The sequence below is a fragment of the Indicator indicator genome, chromosome 1 (assembly GCF_027791375.1).
Source record: "Indicator indicator isolate 239-I01 chromosome 1, UM_Iind_1.1, whole genome shotgun sequence".
In the NCBI taxonomy this organism is placed as follows: Eukaryota; Metazoa; Chordata; class Aves; order Piciformes; family Indicatoridae; genus Indicator; species Indicator indicator.
Genome location: NC_072010.1, coordinates 111,494,979 through 111,514,191, shown reverse-complemented (window position 1 = coordinate 111,514,191; position 19,213 = coordinate 111,494,979). Strand labels below are relative to the sequence as shown.

Here is a 19,213-nt window from a genome sequence, read left to right as displayed (position 1 = left end):
TTAAAGAATAATAGATGCATTCTGAACAAAACCTGCCAGATTCCTTATATCTCAGACTGTAGGGGACTGTCATTGAAGTAGAACATCCTAGTGGTGTGCTTGGATTTTCAGGAGAATCGAAAGAATTGAGCCAAGTGGAAACCTGGTAACATTTGTTTTTATATCCCTCCTCTGTGTCAATAGAAGATAAAAGTTGGGGGGAGGATTTTTTTTTTTTTATGACAATCAATTAAATCACTTATGTCTTTTTTAAGTTTCTGTTTTTAAATCTCAGGTTTATATTTCCTTAATTACATACCTGACATGATCTGCATGGCTTGTAGCACTTCTGCCTGTACTTTGTCACTCTTTCTAGAAGTCTGTGAGTCTTTCTGTCATTGCAACAAGCTCAGCTGTGCACAAGAGCAGTAAAGGAGGCTTGGAAAAATCTTCTGCTAGGTTAGATGCCACATGAACACATTCTGTTCACAAAGGGGCTGTGGAGGGTGCCAGTCCTTAGGGTTTTGGGGGTTTAGTTTGTTTGCTTGGCTGGTTTTTGTCAAAGCTCAAAAGCTTCTACAGAATAAACTTTCCTAATAGACATGTTACATAGCTCTCCTCTAAGTCAAGACAAACTCAGGTAGCAATATATCAAGCTGGCTATGTTTTATTAATGCATGTCTGCTGTGTTTTGAGCATCCACCCTGATCTGATGGCTACAAAACACAGCCAATGCTACCCTTCGCTGAGGTGTTACAAGAAATGCTATCATTTCAGTCTGATGAGGACTCAGATACACTTGGCCCAATGGTCTATTTCAGTAACAGCTATAATTAAAAGGCTGTTGGGCTAAACCCAGTTTGGATCTAAATGAAGTGCAGCAGACCTGAGGAGAAAAAAGGCAGCAAGGCTGGGACAGCATGTTGAGAAGGTGCAAGTGAAAGATGGTGCTGAGAGAGGAGGGTCAGGGAATAGCACCTTCCCTACACTAATCACCTTCCACCAAGGGTCTGCATCTCACAGAGTTAGAGGTGTGGACAGCAGAGGAAGGTGCCAATAAGTTCACAAGTTTTGTCACTGGTGTACTTTTGAAGCTGAATCGGAAGATGTCTGATTCAGTTGCTCAGCGTTAAGAGTACAGGACATGTTGCCTCATGCAAGAGAGAGGCACTGGAAGGCCACACAGGTCCTGCTCAGATTTGTCACAAAAACTTATTATGCTTTTCAGAAAAATAGGTCCATTCTGTCACCATTTTCTTGACAAAAGTATTTTGGGGTATAGGCTGTCATTTCCCAGTGAGACTGGAGAGAGGCAGCACATTCTACCCCCTGGTTTGTTGTCTACACAAGTCTTTCATATTGCCATAATAAACAAAGAGGTATGACAGGTCTCATTTTCCCCTCTGATGAGAAGAGTAAGGACACCAGAACTGAAGCAGGTTTCTTGTTTTCTGAGTAGTCCTACCCAACTGACTGTATTTACTGCCTGTCCTAGTAGAGCAGAGGCTCCTGCCATGAGCTGAGACTTCAGCAGTTAGCAAAGAGCTAACTCCAGACGTTATAGGAGAAGGAGGGGTAGTGACAGCCACAGATAAAGTCCTCTGTAGATAAAGAGGATAAAGTATTTCAGCTGAGTGATTTTAAGTCTTTTCTCTAGAGTGAGAGGACCAACTTCAGACTCAGAGAAATCTCCATAAACAATCGTTCAAGTTAGGAGAAAAGCAAAGTCAAAATTCTGTATCACTCCATGCACAGCATGTGACAGCAAAAGCTAATGTAATACTTGTATCCTTAAACTCATGAAGAGGATACTATTTTTCTCATGCTTATAAATACAAAGTGTCCATAGTAATTTATAAATTAAGATCACTGCCTTGATTGCTAGCTGTGGGCTTCATAGTATCCCTTGTGTGTAGGAAGGTAGTGACCTTTGAACAATTTTTGAGAAGGCTATGTTTTGTCTTTGAGTTGGAAAGAACGTAAACACCTTGTAACTGAAGAGAAAGACTAGGCAGAAGATGACTGGATATGTTGAGAAGCTTGTTTGCCAGTATTAACCTATTGCATGTTTTGCTTGGACCCATGTCAGTGAAAGGATAGCCAACTGGGATGTGGCTTTGGCTTTTGCTTATGCTTAGGCTTTGCTTTTGCTTGTTCTTAGTGCTTTGCTTAGTTGCTTAGGCAATCAATGCTTTTGCCTTTCACAATAAGAGTCTTCTAGTCTTGTCTTCACCTGGAAACACCGTAACACGCAGCCTGTGGAGAATAGTGCTTGCTGCTGCTACACTTGTGTCAATTTGTGTCAATAATTTCTGGACTAATAGATAGCACTGCCTTTAGAGGAATTGTAACAGCTGGATTTCAGAAAAACAACCAAAACAAAGGAGCAATTGAGTAAAGTTAGAGTTTCAACTGTCGTGTGCATGTGTCCTCCCCCCAGCTTTAACTTTAACCTCCCTCCACTATCTCCTTTCTGGAAGGGATGTACTTCTGAATAGTCTGTGATCTGAGTTTATCCATGCTTTTTCAGGATAAGCTCAGATTTCTTCAGCTTTAATAAAGACCTTATGTTCCTAAGCATCTTACAGATAATAATGCTTAATGGGCACTCACAAAAAAGGAAGAATATATATTTTTTAAAGATAGAACTCTGATGTTTATGCATAAAAGTGCTGCTTACTGATTAATGCACATTTCAAATTATAGTCTAGGATTTTGGAATGTCTTTCCATTTCTGTCTAACATCTTGAGAAAAATGGCTAATCTTGAAGTAGTTTCATCTCATATGCAAAATCACAATTGCTTTATAGCAAGGCTGTATACTCACACCTCAGGACTGCTTTCCAGACTAACCTTTTCAGGGCTTCAGTTGAAGTCTGTACATCTTTCTGTGGGTCATCTGCTGTCATAGTGCAGAAAAAAAAAAGGTAAAATGGCTGCACATACTATATTGATTGCTGCTTTCTGGAAAATGTAGTATCTTATAACCACTGCAAAGGAAGGTGGTAAAGCATTGTTTTAACCAGGTGCCTACATAAAAGTGCCCTCTGAATTAAAACCCCCTTTGAATTAAATTTTCCTTTCTATCCTTTAGAAAGAGTCTCTATTGCTCTGTTTGGTTCAAGGTTGCCTCAAATATAAGGTACAATTTGTACCTCTAAACCAGATCTTGCTATAATTTTAAAGCAATCTAATACTTTTGAGATGGAACTAGATCAAATCAGTAAATGTTGGGAGGGGTTTGTGATCTTTCCTTCCTCTACTTTTATGTTGCCTTTCCATCCTTTTCCATTTCCAAAAAAGTATTCGAGGACATGTGTGGCAATTAATATGCCAAGATGTCTGGATGTCTCAGAGGGAAATCCTCTGACTCAGACAGATACGTAGGAGAAGTTTATCTGTGAAGTAGTTCTCTGAAAGATTTAAAAAGACACCAGAAGTATGTTTTTCTTCCACTGGTGTGTCAGTGTGAGCTGAAATTCCCACCCCCACCCCCCCAAACCCCCCTGACAATAACCAGGCTAGCCCAGTCTGGAAGCAAATGAAAGCTGTATTTACAAAACAGAATCTACAATCTATGATGAAATGCAATGAATATGTACAAATATACAAAATTCACAACATTTACAAATATATACATTAACAGAAAAGCACAACCCATCTCCCTTTGCTTCCCTCCAAAGGGGACCCTTCCCAAAGGGGCCTCTCTCTCCCAGGACCTTTCCCCCCCGCCCTCCCCCCTCCCCCCCCCCACCCCCCCTTGGACAGAAAGCAGAGTTAGTTAGAGCAGAAAGTTGTTAACTTAGCTGCCAAGTCGGTGTGTGTTATCTTCAGCCAGAAGAGAAGAAGAAGCAAACAGCAGCCAGACAGCCCAGCAACTGCCCCCACTGCAGAATGCAGAGAGTGCAGAGTGCCCCCACTTTGTTTTGGGTAATAGTTCTTAAACATTTCTATCTATCCAATGGAAGTGTCTAGAACAATCAGTATTTTGCTTTCTTACACCCAATAGTGACTTATTTACACCCTTTCTCTGTTTTGAACTTTGCAAGGAAAAATTAAAAAGACAGATTCAAACCATCACAACTGGGACTGTTTAAGTTGTTACAGCATGGAGGCAGAAATGCTCAGTGGTAAGAGAATTTGATCAAAGCCTATTGAAATCAGTAGAAATATTTATCTGGTTCATTAAAGTCTAATGTCTTCAGAACAAAATGTTGGGGAGTGATGCTGAAAAGCCTGTTACATTGTTGCTGGAAGCCTTAAGAAAAGAGGGAATGATGAGCCACCAGGGTGCACTTGTAGCCCAGAAAGCCAACCACACCCTGGACTGCATCAAGAGAAGCATGGCCAGCAGGTCAAGACAGAGGTGATTCTTCCCCTCTACAGTGCTCTGTGTCCAGTTCCAGAGCCCCTGTTACAAGGAAGATATGGACATGTTGGTAAGTGTCCAGAAAAGGGTCACGAGGAGCACCTCTCCTATGAAGACAGGCTGAGGGAATTGGGGTTGTTCAGTCTGGAGAAGAGAAGGCTCTGAGGAGACCTTATTGTGGCCTGCCAGTGTCTTAAGGGGGCCTACAAGAAAGCTGGGGAGGGACTTTTTAGGGTGTCAGGTAATGATAGGACTAGGGGGAATGGAACAAAACTAGAAATGGGTAGATACAGATTGGATGTTAGGAAGAAATTCTTGCCCATGAGGGTGGTGAGACACTGGAACAGGTTACCCAGGGAGGTGGTAGAAGCCCCATCCCTGGAGGTTTTTAAGGCCAGGCTGGATGTGGCTGAGAGCAACCTGATGTAGTGTGAGGTGTCCCTGCCCATGGCAGGGGGGTTGGAACTAGATGATCCTTGAGGTCCCTTCCAACCCTAACAATTCTATGATTCTATGTATTCTCCTGCATTTTCAGTGCTTCCTGACCAGTCTGTTCCTCAAGTGAAAACAATAAAATAAAGCCAACAAGGAAACAGGGGTTTTAATTTCTATTAAATAGGGAGTTTGCACCTCTAAAATGATCCTTTGATTTCTAGGTAGTACTGCCACTATATTGCAAGAGATATCTAAATCAGGTCAACTTTTTTTTCTTTTTTTCCTGATATAAAAAAAGAGCAAGTTCATTACTTAGAAATTCTGCAACATGAATCACACCAATTGAGCCTTTGGGAAATATCTCCAAACTTATATGCCGAACTCAAATAAACCCCATAGGGAAAAGTAGATTTTTGTGTCTTAATAAGCTCAACTTTTTATATATGTATGTACACACATACATATTTTTATCCCTCTGCTTTCCACAGCATAAAGGCATTGCTGAATGCAGTACCTTGCTACAGTGCAAATAATTATAAAACCCCATCCCTCACTCTCATAGAGAAGATTTTGGATAAAGAAGTGCTTTAACATTTTATATTTAAGATCATTTCCTCCTTTTGTATTCTTCATTTCAATCTTTAGCTAGGCCTTATTTGCTCTGAGGTATGTGTTCAGACCTGGTATAAGGGGTTGCAGCTCTTTGGCAATTAAAGAACTCACACCTGCCTGTGTGAGGGCTGAAACCAAAATGTGATTTCTGCCAGTTTCATTGATCTCTAATTAAGCAGTAGCCATGTGGCATGGAAAGAACAGAAAGGCTGAATCTCTGTGAGAGTTCTGTCTAAATCACACAAATTCTGAGTCAGACTGCAAAGTCTGACAATCCACATCTCACCTTTTGTTAAAGCTAAGAGTAAAATATTCACAGAATTGATTGGGGTACAACCACATCCTAATGACATGTCCAAAGCTGTATTTCAGATGTGAGATGTGCAGTTTTGAACCTAGAATATATTAAATTTGTTAAATATTCAATGACCTTTCTGAAAAATAATAAAAAATAACAAACCAAGCCAAAACAAAAATCCTCACATTTACTGAATTTGACATTTGAGTTACACCTTCTTCTACCTTTTTTATGTCAAGTTTCAGATCATGAACCTGTCCCATGTTTCAGTTTCCCAGTCCTACTATGCAGTCATGGAAAGGAAAATATAACCATCACCCCAATTCCCCAAAGCCAGCCCTGCTCCATATTATTCTATTTGGTTGCAGATATCTTGCCATCTGTAGAAGCTTGAGATCCACAGAGACAGCAGAGGGAATAAATGCAGAGGTGAGAGTAAGGGAGTCAGGAAATCCAGGTGAGAGCCAGAGCAAGATATTTGCCTTTCTATACTCACCATCTCATCTTTTATTTATTTAGATGGCTGAAAACAATGAACATAGAGTGTAGAAAGAAAAAGGGTATGGGCTTTGAGACAGATGCTGAGTTACAGAGGGAAAATGATCCAGACCCAGGATCTGGCACAGGCAATGAAATGGCAGTGATGTTTGGCAGAGTATAGCAATGAGGAATACAATCAAAAGGCATGCTGGACAGGAACCAGGCTGGGTGACTGCAAAAACGGTGAATGCTGAGGTAAGGACAGAGACTTGAAAAAAGCAGGAATAGGCTGAGACAGAGCACAATGCATGGAAGATTTCCAAAACAGCTTCTGAACAGATTGAGGAGAGAGTCATGGTAGAAAAGTCACCCAAGCTTTCAGTTTCACTGTCTGTAAAATGAGGATGATAATAGCTGCCTAACTCAGAGGTCCCTGTTGCAAGGCTAAATTCACTCGTGCAGAGAATGCTAATGTGTTCAGTTTGTGTTATGTGAGCCAGTGCAAAACCCATGTATTTAATTACATGAAAACCTAGGGGAGCAAACCCACTTTGGTCTGAATTTGTAAATGTAAAATGCAAATACTGTTTGTTATATATGATTGCTAACGATTCTTCCTGAGAAACATTTTATTTTGAATACACATAAACTTATAGCAGAATTGGTTTCAGGTCATGTGTAAATTAGAGGTAATGGCAAATTTCTGGACCAATCTTACACAGTCACTGAGCTAACTTTAAAAATAAATACACTGTTAAACTCTACTGAAGGTAAGCCTCTAAGTAACAACTCATTTGATTATTCTTTTCTGGTAAGCTGAATGCCCAGACTTCTCTCTGTAATGAGCATGCTTGCACTGGCTCTGTCAGCCTCCTTGTGGCACAGGAGATGTCGTCCTCTGGGCAGAGACAAGAATGGAAAGAAATGCTTGGGGGGATTTCCAGTAGTGAGTGCTTTCACTTCAAGCACCACACTCTATACTCTGTAAATGGACATTATCTGCAGAAAAATACCTCCATAAGCACTGTTTTGCTCTGCCCTATTTCTCTTTGGACTAGCACATCTACCCCTAAAATTCAGCCCAGCTGAGTGTCAGGGGTACATAACTTTCCCAGCAGTAAAGCAGTATGAGTCCATATCTATATCAACAGAGGGTAAGGGCAAACTGCATGCTAATTTAGATTCATGCATCTCCTACCTTAACTTGTCATCAGCAACAGTTTCTCTTTCGGGAAACCAGTGACACATAGCTGCACAGTCATTAAGATCTTAACTCTCATTTCTCTTCAGTGACTGAGAGGTGTGTTTTAATGAGGTCTCATGGAACTCTTGGTGTTCAAACGGTGCTGTGGAAAGGAGGGCAGGCTTCCTAAAGCATAAATCCCTCTGGAAGATAGCAATATACCATTTAAGTCTCACTGGATCTGGTGGGCTGTCTTTTGGTCCTTGAATGCTGTATCTAGTATTCAGCAACAATTTTCTCAGTTTTAACAGTACAAGCAAATGACTTCCCTACATTTCAGGTATTTTCCACTGGTCAGAAAGTAGAGAGAATTAAGTAAATGGTAGTGAATATTAATAAAAACTGTCAGGAGGACAGTTCAATGGCTTATGTGTAGTGGAATCTCTATGTGAAAGGGAGGTTGGCTGCTGATCCAGTGTGTAACCATGGACATGGATCTGTTGTAGAGCTGCCTCATGTAGCCACCAGTGAGCTGGAGAGACTTTTAAGACATTTAATTTTGAAACATGCCATTTATCCACATGAGAATGTCCCTGAGCAAGATCTGCATCTGAAAAAGAACCACATTTTTGGTATGTCTGTGGTGACCAGGTCTTTGGTTCTCTGTCTGGTTTAAAAATAGAAGATGAAAACATCTTTTAGGTGTCAGAAGGAAACACAGACCACCCTTATAAAGCACAGCATTTTCATGCTTCTGTTTGCCAGGCTATCAGTACTGTCTTTTTCTCTGGGCCTACCTACATTTCATCTGGATTTTTGTAGATAATAGGAGGTAGCAAATAGCAAAATACCCTTCCAGTGCAGTAAGATACCGTTCTTGTTCTTGCTATGGAGTAAGAAAGGAAAATGCCTCAGCAAGTGGGATTGTAATAAAATATATATTTTATATTTAATATTTTTGGCAGTGGCATCTTCAAACACCGCCGTGATTTATTTACAATGTATATTGACAGGTTCTGTTACTCGGTTGTGAGTGATACATTCCACATATGAAGACAGTTAAACGATTTAAGCACAAATCTGAGAATTTCCAATACAGTGACTTAAACTGGAAATTCTGGTGCCACGATCTGTGGTTTCCCACAAGGGGGATTCTGTAGCAGATTAGCCGGGGACTCATGGCTTGATCCTTTGTCTGGTATCTTCCCAGATGCTATAACTATAATTCAAGCAACTCTTGGCTCGGAGAGGGTTAAGAGGCCTCTCTCTTCTCCTGCCCAATTCAAGGTCTGGAACTTTTCCTTGGCTCAGAGAGGGCTAAGGTGCCTCTTTCTCTCATGCGCTCCGTCGCTGGGCTGTAGCCTTTCCGTGGCTCTTCTGGGATTTGGTTCTCTTGGGGCTTGTAACAGTGTGAGAGCTGAAACCTCCCAACACCAACAATAACCAGACTAGCTCAGTCTGGAAGCAAATGAAAGCTGTATTTACAAGCAAATCTACAATCTATGATGAAATGCAATGAATATGTACAAATATACACTATTCACAACACCAACAAATGTGTACAATCAACAGAAAAGTACAACCAAGCCTCCTTTGCTTCCCCCAAGGGGCCTTTCCCAAGGGGCCTCTCCCCCAAACCAGAAGGAATTCCCTCAGACCGCTCTGGCAGAAGGCAGAGAATCAAGAAGCAGAGAGGCTGTTAGACTTAGCTTGTCAAGGTCAGTGTGTTATCTTCAGCCAGGAAAGAAACAGCAGCCAGACAGCCCAGCAAGCAAGCCGACTCAGACTCAGCTGCCCCAACTCTGTTATGAGCAGAGATTCTTAAACATTCCTCTCTCTCCAGAGGAAGTGTTTAGAATAATCATTATTTTGCTTTCTTACACCCAATAGTGACTTATTTACATTCTTTTGCTTTCTCTGCTCTCACCCTATGAAGGAGAACTAAAAAGACAGTCTTTAAAACCATCACAGGGCTTTTCCCCTTTCTGCCTCCAGCGCAGGACTCTCGGAGTGTTGGTTGCCTTGGTCCAGGTGCAAGGCCCAGGTGTGGTTTGTCTGTTAGGACAAGCTCTTCAGCTGTAACTCTGGCAGCATTTGGCTCTTCTTGCTTTCTGGGTGAGAACAAGGCAAACTGCCTACCTACTCAGCTGGTTTAAATATGGTCCCAAGACAATTAATGCCTATTCATACCAGAGAAACCTGATAGCTGAACCTACAGGATGGGGCATATCTCAACATGGCCATGTGCACACACAGTTAAAAGGTGTGTTACAAGGTTAATTATATATGCTGCATGTTTACCTGGATCATCTGAACCCCAGGAAGTGTCCAGGTTTGCACATTCACAGGTGCTTAACCCATTGTCTGGTTTAGGGCATGTTTTGGGGCTTGTCCCTGCAGGACAGGGTTATATCTTTAAACAATATTTTGAAAGGCTACATGGTCAATTTTATGTATATGTGGCTAAAAACTATATTACATATGCTGTTTGGGGACTGAAATCTGATAGCAAAGTGTTTTGTATTGAGGAAATTTGACCAAAGAATCTCAGGGAGACAGGTTGAACTACCATCAAAAAGGTCAAAAACTTTTAGCTGTTGCTGTTTATGCCTGATTTTAAAACAGGGACAGGTATTTTTTTTTCCCAATAACAAGCTTTTGTGCTCTGCCTTGTCTTGAAGTGAAATGTTGAGACCCATTGATTCAGCCATGACCTTTTCTAAAACTCTCTGAGTCTGTGATCAACCCTTTTAATGGAAATATTTGCTTTCTCAAGACTGGAGCTGTTTTTTTTTCAGGTGTACATACTGAGGTGTGCTTTTACATTTTTGACATTTTACTTGCTGTAGAATCGTTTTTATCTTCAGAGCCTGAGTGGGGCTGAGGCTTTGTCATAGCTGGCAGTTTAACTCACATCCCTCAGTCCTCTCTGCAGAGTAGTTGTTAATGTGGATCAGCCTTCATCTCTGTCAGAGCCATATTATCCAAGCAGTCTTTTCCTCTAACTTTCCACAGCTAAATTCAAGTTAGGTGCAGATACAGCATTTGCCTTCATCCTCATAGACATCACTTTATAAAGTAAATCCTGAAAGTGAAAGATTTCCTCACACACATGACCTGAAGTGGGATTATCAGTTAAATTAACATGAACACTGGGTTCTCCAAAAGATGTGCTCACATGTGGCTGGTGGAGAGTTACTTGCAGAGTGCGATAGGATCAAGTAACCTACATCTGGCACTGATCCTCAGCTGTACCTGCTGAGGCATCCGCTGGGAGACTATGACATCTGTGTGAAGCAGATCAATCCCTATAGCTCTGGCACTCACCTGGTTTTGGGTAGGCATCTTCCTGCTGACTCAGGAAGCCAATCCTACTCATCATGAGGGCAGACACCACCTATGCAGAAGAAAGATCAGGACTACCATTGATCAGGACTAAGCAGCCTTTGGCCAGCCAACTCTGCTACAACATATTCACTATCCATCTGATTAACTGGGGAGGAAGGGAGTGAGGTGAAAGGCAGAGCTCAAAAATTTAAGCTTTATTCCATGTGTATGCATATGCTACCAGCTTCCTACCTTGAAAGTCAATGTTTGCTTTCCTGCTCATCAATAATAGCCTCACCTCTGGAGTATCATTGATATCTTTGAACTAACATTGATTATTTTTTTCCTTCCCTTATAGAATCTCGTGGTTAATTTGTTTTTTAAATGTTGTAAGGTAATTTATTTAAATGAACCATCTTACAAAACAGTTCTTCGTCAAACTTGTCACTTATTCTGCTATTTCTCTTTTAACCTGGACCTTACAATGAATTCTAACCTTGACTGTAAGTCATCAGCAGAAGGCAGGATCAGAGAAACAGTTTACTGAATTGCTAGTTTTCATTAAGGAGATATGGATGAAAACACAACAGCACAGAACATCCAGATTTTATCTGATTTGTGATACAGATTTAGAGACTGATTCAACCCTTTCACACATACATACGTCCCAACAGAAAAGTCAACCTCCTAGGCAGTAGTTCAAGCTTTTCACAATATAACTATCCCAAACTTCACTCACAGTAAGCAATAATTTGCTCCATAAAATGTCTCATGAACTTTGTTCACGGACACTACTTTTTGTGCTTACTTTAGGATTTAATCAGGAGAACATTCAGTCAAGTAAAGGTTTGCTGACTTGAAAGAATGACTTTAGTAGTTTCAAACCTTCTGTGTTGTAGTGGGGACAGTACTCTAAATGCAGGTTGCACAGACTCTAAATGGCAGCCTAGTCAGCATCTCCAGTTCAGCTGAACAAAATTTCCTGTGTAAAATTAGGAACCTCTTGCCTATCTGTGTTGTTCTTACACAAGACCTGTCTCATCAACAAATTAAAGCGGTCTCTAAGTGCTTTACTGCTGTGTTAACACATACAAAAAGAACCTGGGAAATGTGTTGAAAGGTTACCAATATACTGAGCATACAGATGACTTTCAGAGAAATTTATCTGAATATATTAGATGCATATGGGATTGTGCATATGCAGTTTTGATTAGTTTGCTTAGGAAACACACTTATGCAACATTTTCCCTCTTTCCCTTACTCCTGCTCTCCCACCACTCCTTCCCTCTGCCCAGTGAGTTTCCACTCTTTTTTAAAATGGACTAGGCAAAAATTATGCAAAATTCTGCTAATGAAGTATAAATAGTTCAGGGATATTAGTAAATTAAAATTAATCTCCATTTAATAGGCAACGGATTAGAGGTCTGGAAAAGTTCTAGTCCTGAAATGAGAAAGTGCTTCTGTATGTGTAGGTATGAAGGTTACCTCAAGGGCAGCTGAAAAAAGGTTGTTTTAACTTACCAAAGAAAGAAAAAAAAATGAACCAAAAGAACCCACCAAAACCCAACCCAACCTAAACCAAGCAAAAAACTCCAAACCAACAAACCAACCAGAAAAAAAAAACACCAAAACCAACCCAACCCAACCCTGCCCTACAAAATAAGTTCAGAACAATAATAATTTCCAAGATGGAGAAGAATTTTTACCAAGATCAGATGGATGGGTCAGGAGACCCATCCTATTGGAGGTGGGGAGAGATGATGGTCACCCTGTATTAGAAAGTTATCTCAGGCTAGCCATTATATTAAAAAATCACTTTGTCTTACAGGACAATGCTCTGCTACTTCTAGTAGGGGACTAAGCAAAACGCAGTGACTATATCTCATTGGCCCAAACCCAGGCTGGCATTATGAGAAATTGAAAATACTTGTCTTCCTCAGGTGAAAGGAGAGAAAACAAATTTTATTTAACCAGAAAAGTAGTAAACTTGTTGATGTCATCATTGGGATGAGGAATTATAAAATCCAAACGAACAAAAGATCTGAAAAAATGAAAGATTTTTTTCCTTCTGGTATTCCTATAGTTTGTAAATCTGGAAAATTCTGCTGCCTGTCAGCATTCCATATGAGGTTTTACATTTGGTTCCAAACCCAGCAATTAAGTTTTTTTTTCCCCCTAGCTCTTTCTGTGTGTCATAGTCTCCTGTAATCACTTGTATGTTTTATGATGGAGGGGAAAAGCAAATAAATCAGAAAGTCTTTAAGGTTTTGTTACATGCATATAGTAAATGAGAAATACATATTGTCAACAAGAATATCGGTTAAGTTAGCAAAATTGCTGAAGTCGTGTTAAGGTATTGTTATAGATGAGTTTGAGAGATAACATAATGCTGTGTACTCCAGAGTAGCTAGAGATTACATTGCCATCTTGGGATTGACAGCCTCCAGTGTGTTCATTGCTGAGTTAAAATTCGGAACAGGTTTTAATTCCTCTGTGTTCACATTTTCTGATCATCTGCTAATGACTGCATCCCAAACTGGTGACATCAAAATTAAAAGACATTGCAGTGCATTAGCTGAATATATTCTGATGCTCAGAAAGTATAAAGCAATATCTAGGGCTCAAATTTCACATGGGGAAATGTGAAAATACATAGCTGAGAAACCCAATGCATCCTCTAGTGACTTGCACTAAATGAGTAAATTATACTTGCAAAATCAAGTACTGAAGCTGGAGATTACTGTTTAAAGGAGCTATTTTTTTCAGATTAGCTGTGTTTGTTATGCATTCATCAAGTCCCAGTGCTCCTAGACAGCCTGAATGTGTTGTTGGCACAATAAAGTCTCTGGAGGCTAGAGGGAGTAGACATTCTAGTTTAAGTGGGCCAGCCTGTTGATTTGAAACATAGCCACCTTCTCCATCTCATAGTAAATGCCAAAATGTTCAGAATGCTTCCAAAGTTCAGACTGGTTATTTACAGATTGTCTCCTGGAAAACTTGCTTCCAGGTTAATGAAAAGCTCAGATTTACCTTGTTTGTTTTAAAAAGAAGCAAGCAGTACATATGTTTCCAGTGTGAAAGGTAGAAAATAGGTTCTTGCAAACTGAGCAGTCCTCAAAGAGCAATTACCCAGCTGGAATTGCACAGAATGGGCTGGGACATATCTTTGTTCAAGTAGTTCAAAACAGATGCTGGAAAAAGAGTATCACAAGAAGTTGAAAGCAATTGTGCTAAATCCAGTGCTGTCCTTGAAAGAAGACTTTTAAGCTACCGTCATCATGGTACTGGTAGACAGTACACTACTGGAGAGATTACTAGACACTGGCATGGAGGTGAAATCTTCTGTAAGAGCAGTGTGTGATTTGGTTGTATTCTGTATCATTCAGAAACAAGCTCCAGAAAAAGTAAAAATAGTCACCTCCCCTGAGCAAACTGAGAAATGGCCAACAACATTGCCCAAGGTTTATAAAAAAACAAAGCCTTGCTAATACACCAACCTCAAGTGGAAGCTTTCAATCCATTTTGACTCAAGCTCCTAACTCACTTCTGTCTGTGGATATGGTACTGCCAAGATTTGCAGAAACACTTCATAAGACATCTTCATCACACCCATGTTTCAGTCTAAATATAGATTCTATTGGAGCAGTGGGAACAAAACCTATGAATATCACTACTGTCATTAGCTGGGAGCTCAAAAGAAGTTTTCACAAGCATTTAAAAATTTTCTTTTGAAAAAACGAAATAATAAACATGCATAATCTTTCACAGATGTTTGTCTCAGCCACATTCATAATGTTGAATTAACCTGCAGTGACATTGTAGATAAAAATAATGATCCAATATGCTTTAGCTGTAGTGCTTTTAACAGCAATTTTAACTGTTTTCCTTTATGAAGGCTCAGATTATTATTGCTCATAATTTATATTTCTCTTTCTATGTACAATGATGAAGAGGTGAATAATATTTCTCATTTATCTCTGTTGCAACAGGAGGGATATTCGAAACTGTGGAAAATGAACCTGTTAATACTGAAGAATTGGCTTTCAAGTTTGCAGTCACCAACATTAATAGAAACAGAACACTGATGCCTAACACCACATTAACCTATGACATCCAGAGAATTAACCTTTTTGATAGTTTTGAAGCCTCAAGGAGAGGTAATTATCTCAATTAGTGTGTCAGTAACATACGTGTTCCATACTGCTTTTTCCCAGCCCGCTCTCCTTTTTGTTCCAATTGTAACATATGTGTATGAATGGTAAACTAAAATTCACCTTTCAAAATCATTTTAACTAAGAATGAAGCTGGAGTTGGACTTGTCATCAAGTTTCTGATAGAACACCTACATACTGTCTACATGCTAAGATCCCCAGATGGAAAGTGGCAAGTCCAACCCATTTTCTTTCCAAAAAAACAGGTTTGCCACCTGTTATTCTGCAGAATATAATCACAGACTAACAGGAATCACAGTGGGATGTCACAACCCATAAATAGCACACACAGAGAGACATCCATTATTCATAACAAATTATTTCTGTTGTACTTTAAAGAATAGAGGCCAGTAATCTCCCTGTCTTGAAATATTAATGCTTCAGAGGATTAGAGGCAGAAGTAAATTTCTCTGTTATAAACAACTATAAAAACTGGAGTGGACAAGTTTGGAGGTTTTTTTGCCTATTCTTTTTCTGACAAGGAAAATTATGGTCCTATTTACTTGCGACTAATTTACTTGCAGATGAAAACAGAAGGAGGGAAAAACTCACAGCTCTCCCTAAGCACAGTGTATTTCTTCACCTCTAGGAGGCAATTTTGAAGTTTGCTAAGATTTTGTATGCAGCAGTTTAGTTCCTGTAATTATATGGTGTGCACACAATCTCATGCAAACGAGTCTGGAGAAAGACTAGTAAGTCACTAAGACTTTGCAGATGTGCTTTACAGTTCACTATAATATCTATTAACTATAAATGATGCAAGATATGCTTGCTATAAGGCAAAACATGTGCCTGCTATAATGAATACTGGAAAATAAGCATGCTTCATATCATGAATGCTAGTGAGATGTCACCTTCCAAACATCTAAATTACTAAATTCTCCTCATGGTACTCTGGTTTCTTGCTATACAAAAAAGGAAAATGCTTTCAAGAACATGGAAAGTAGCCTCAAATTCTATTTATTATGTTATTTCTCAAGTATCAGCTACATGCTGTAACTGCATTATATCAAAAATCACATATTCTGGATTTACAATCCATGTAATCCAAATAGACAGGGTTTTAGATTCCCTGTAGAGGGAAGATCTTTACAGTGTCTATTGTCAATGTACTTTCTCCATTTAATCTGTAGGAAGGAATCCATCATAAATATTTTTATAATTCTACAAACAAGGAATCCAATCAAAGAGTAGTTATTTCTTCTGATAATTAATTATTTATATTATTTATGCAATTTACACATTAAAGCCTGTGATGCTTTAAGAAGTCTTCTGAATTAAACCTTGAAGGCTTGCACATTTTAGTAATGCCTGTAAGACATTAATTTGTATCTTACACACAAATAATTTATTTTCTGTTATATTCTATTGCTGTCAGAGAGCTAAATATTAATTGAAAAGACCTCAGTTAATTGTGGAAGTACTTAGTATTTCATCCAGTCACTATAAGTTCTAAATTTCCCACCAAGAGTACAGCAACTCTGTGCAGGGCTTTGTCTAGTTGGTAAGACCTTATTAGAAACATTTGTAGTAAATTTTACTAATGGACAAAAGTAATTAGTATTAATGTCTGTTAGCCTGAATAAACATGGGAGAGAAAGAAAAATCAAGAGACACATACAGGAGGAATTCTTTTGGTGGAGATATAAGCACAAGGAGAAGGAAACCTTTGTTGATATTAGCATCTGACTGAAAGGTATTGAAAAGATAGTGTGTGCTGGTTATTTCCCTGTGTCATTACTGAGGGCTTCAGGCTTTACTGCCTATTTTGTAAACACAGATTATAGAGCACTGTGAATTATAGTGCCCTTTGCTGTTTATATTCCTTCAGCATCTTGAAATTAAAGCAACTCACATTGGTGGAAGCTTCCCAGTCGTGGAGGGAATCCTTATTGTATCTGTTATGACTCCATGAACATTATTTCCTGACACACTGCCATGAAACTTAATTCATATGACATCCCTTGCCAGGCCCATAGCTCCTGGTTTCTCCAGGATAATGCTATTCTGGGAAAGGCAATTTAAGAATCAATGTGATCTGAAGTTAATGAGCAAAGAAGTTGTTTTGATTTTTATGGGTAGTAAGCAGGTTCTAGGATATAACACTAAGCATTCAAGCTGTGCCCAGGAACCATTTTCAAATCTCTGTTTGGGAGCAAAATGTTTACCCATTCTCACTTTGAAATGATGGGGTTGGATGGAGAATAAATGATGGAGAATAAATTCACAAAAGTGACTTGCTTTTGTGAACTAACAGCTTTTTCCTCTTCCTTCCTCTCCCCCTCAGCATGTGACCAGCTTGCTCTTGGTGTAGCTGCTCTGTTTGGACCTTCTCACAGCTCCTCCGTCAGCGCAGTGCAGTCCATTTGCAATGCACTTGAAGTCCCACATATTCAGACACGATGGAAGCATCCTACAGTGGATAACAAAGATGCATTTTATATCAACCTTTACCCAGACTATTCAGCCATCAGCAGGGCAGTTTTGGATCTTGTACTCTACTACAACTGGAAAATAATAACAGTAGTATATGAAGACAGCACAGGTAAGTAGTAGTGGTACACTGCAGATCATGTGTATCCATTAATATCCATATGTGAATAAATTCTGTGAGAGAGACTGTCTGTGGTAGTTCAGTTTAGCATACTTAACAACAGAATATAGAAGAGAAAGGTCTCTTAAGGCTCAGCTGTATTTCTGTTGCTGTTGCTTTTGGAAAGTTGCTCATTTTATCAGACGTTAACAAGTCACCAGGAGGTAGCTTGTGAGTTCTGAATACTTGATCATGTTTTCCTTCCTGTTTGTGGAACAAATAACACAGCTTCAAATTGATAGATAGTCTAGTATGGGGCTAATCAGGGATTCCCCTCAGTGAGTAGCTGATCTTAAAAAGGATGCATCTACAAGCCAAAAGTTTAAGCTGCAGCATTCTTAGCATAGAGAATACCTTGTTCCTTGAAACTGTCTGAGAGTCAACCCACTTGTCAGCTGGGTACTGAAGGCTGAATCTCAAAGTTGCAATTCATGTAAATGTTTCCACCCTAGGACTCAACTCAGAGACCATTCATTCTTTGTGACAAGAAGCTCCTACCACAGGGCACACAGTAGTCATAGCTGTCCAACAGCATACTACAAACAATCAGTATCAGTAACATGTCTGTTTCTATTCACAGGAGAAAAATAAAAAGAAAGAAAGAGAATAACAAACTCATTCCTCAGAACAAGTGATTTAAAATCTTATCAGAGACTAGGACTTTTGTTGTTTTAATACACAGAGAGTGTGGAAGAGTATTGATGTTACAAGGAAGTCCGAGCCACTGTTGCATGACTTTATGTATATAGGCTTTGCTAACCCTGTAGCTGATACCAAAGAGTGTACTGTATCTGTTTCTGAAAAATATATTAGCTGCTCTAGTTACTGAGAGCATTGCATATCTAAACTGCTTCAGGAGGATTACACAAAAAAATTATTCCAAGAACTACTGCAAAGAACATAATCTCTCGGACGTTGTAGACAGTCATGGATCAAGGGTCCATAATTTATCTTTGCAAGAAAAGGTTTACATGTAAACAAACCATTAAAAGCTCAGAGAAGTCCATAGTTCTTCAAAACACAAGAAACACTAAGCAAAACCAGTCAACTAATTGTTTTTTTTCTTTTGCAAGGCACTAAGTTTTAAATAAGAGCACATTCTAAGCAGCAGAAAAGGTTTTCTTGGAGACGTTGTATCTGTTGAGATGAAGAAAATAGAGACAACTAAAAAGACTTACATTGAAAGTTGTTCCACTGTAAACCCTCACCACAATCCTTCAACACTATATTTTAATGGTAAAAGTGTGTCTGAATCATATGCATTTCTGAAAAAAACCTGTTGTGCATTAGCAGTCATTGAGGTAGATTAAGCACATCACTGTCAACCCCACTCTGAGGCTTGCATTCCCCTTTCCCTTCCCACTGCGCACAGAAATACAACACCAACTAGAGCCCTACAGGTGCGGAGGCAGCATTTAAACTGATTCTTTGTTAATGGCATAAACCAAAGCTGGATGAGCCCTCAGCTTAGTTGTCTGCCTAAGTCTTTAAATGGAGTGTGAAAAAATAAAAATAAAAATCATGCCTTATGAAATCACATTGTAAAAACATGTCTGAAAGGCAGATTTCTGATAAAAAGCCCTCCCAAAACTCAATTTAAGGCTGAAAATGTTGTATTTATTTCTGCACTGTTGATAGCACAAAAGAGGAATGTTTCCTCCTGGATCCAAGAGGCAGGTCTCAGCACTAATGTTCTTGCTCACCTTGGACTGAGAAGGTACACTGG

General features: G+C 39.4%; 1 protein-coding gene across 1 annotated transcript in view; it reads left to right on the top strand.

Moving 5' to 3' along the window:
• The window catches only part of GRIK1 (glutamate ionotropic receptor kainate type subunit 1), a 169,519-nt gene that overhangs the window by 77,376 nt on the left and 72,930 nt on the right, over nucleotides 1–19,213 (top strand). The window contains exons 2-3 of the mRNA XM_054385311.1: nucleotides 14,673–14,840; nucleotides 17,182–17,439. Of these exons, the coding sequence (XP_054241286.1) occupies nucleotides 14,673–14,840; nucleotides 17,182–17,439 (426 nt within the window). The remainder of the gene's footprint in view (nucleotides 1–14,672; nucleotides 14,841–17,181; nucleotides 17,440–19,213) is intronic.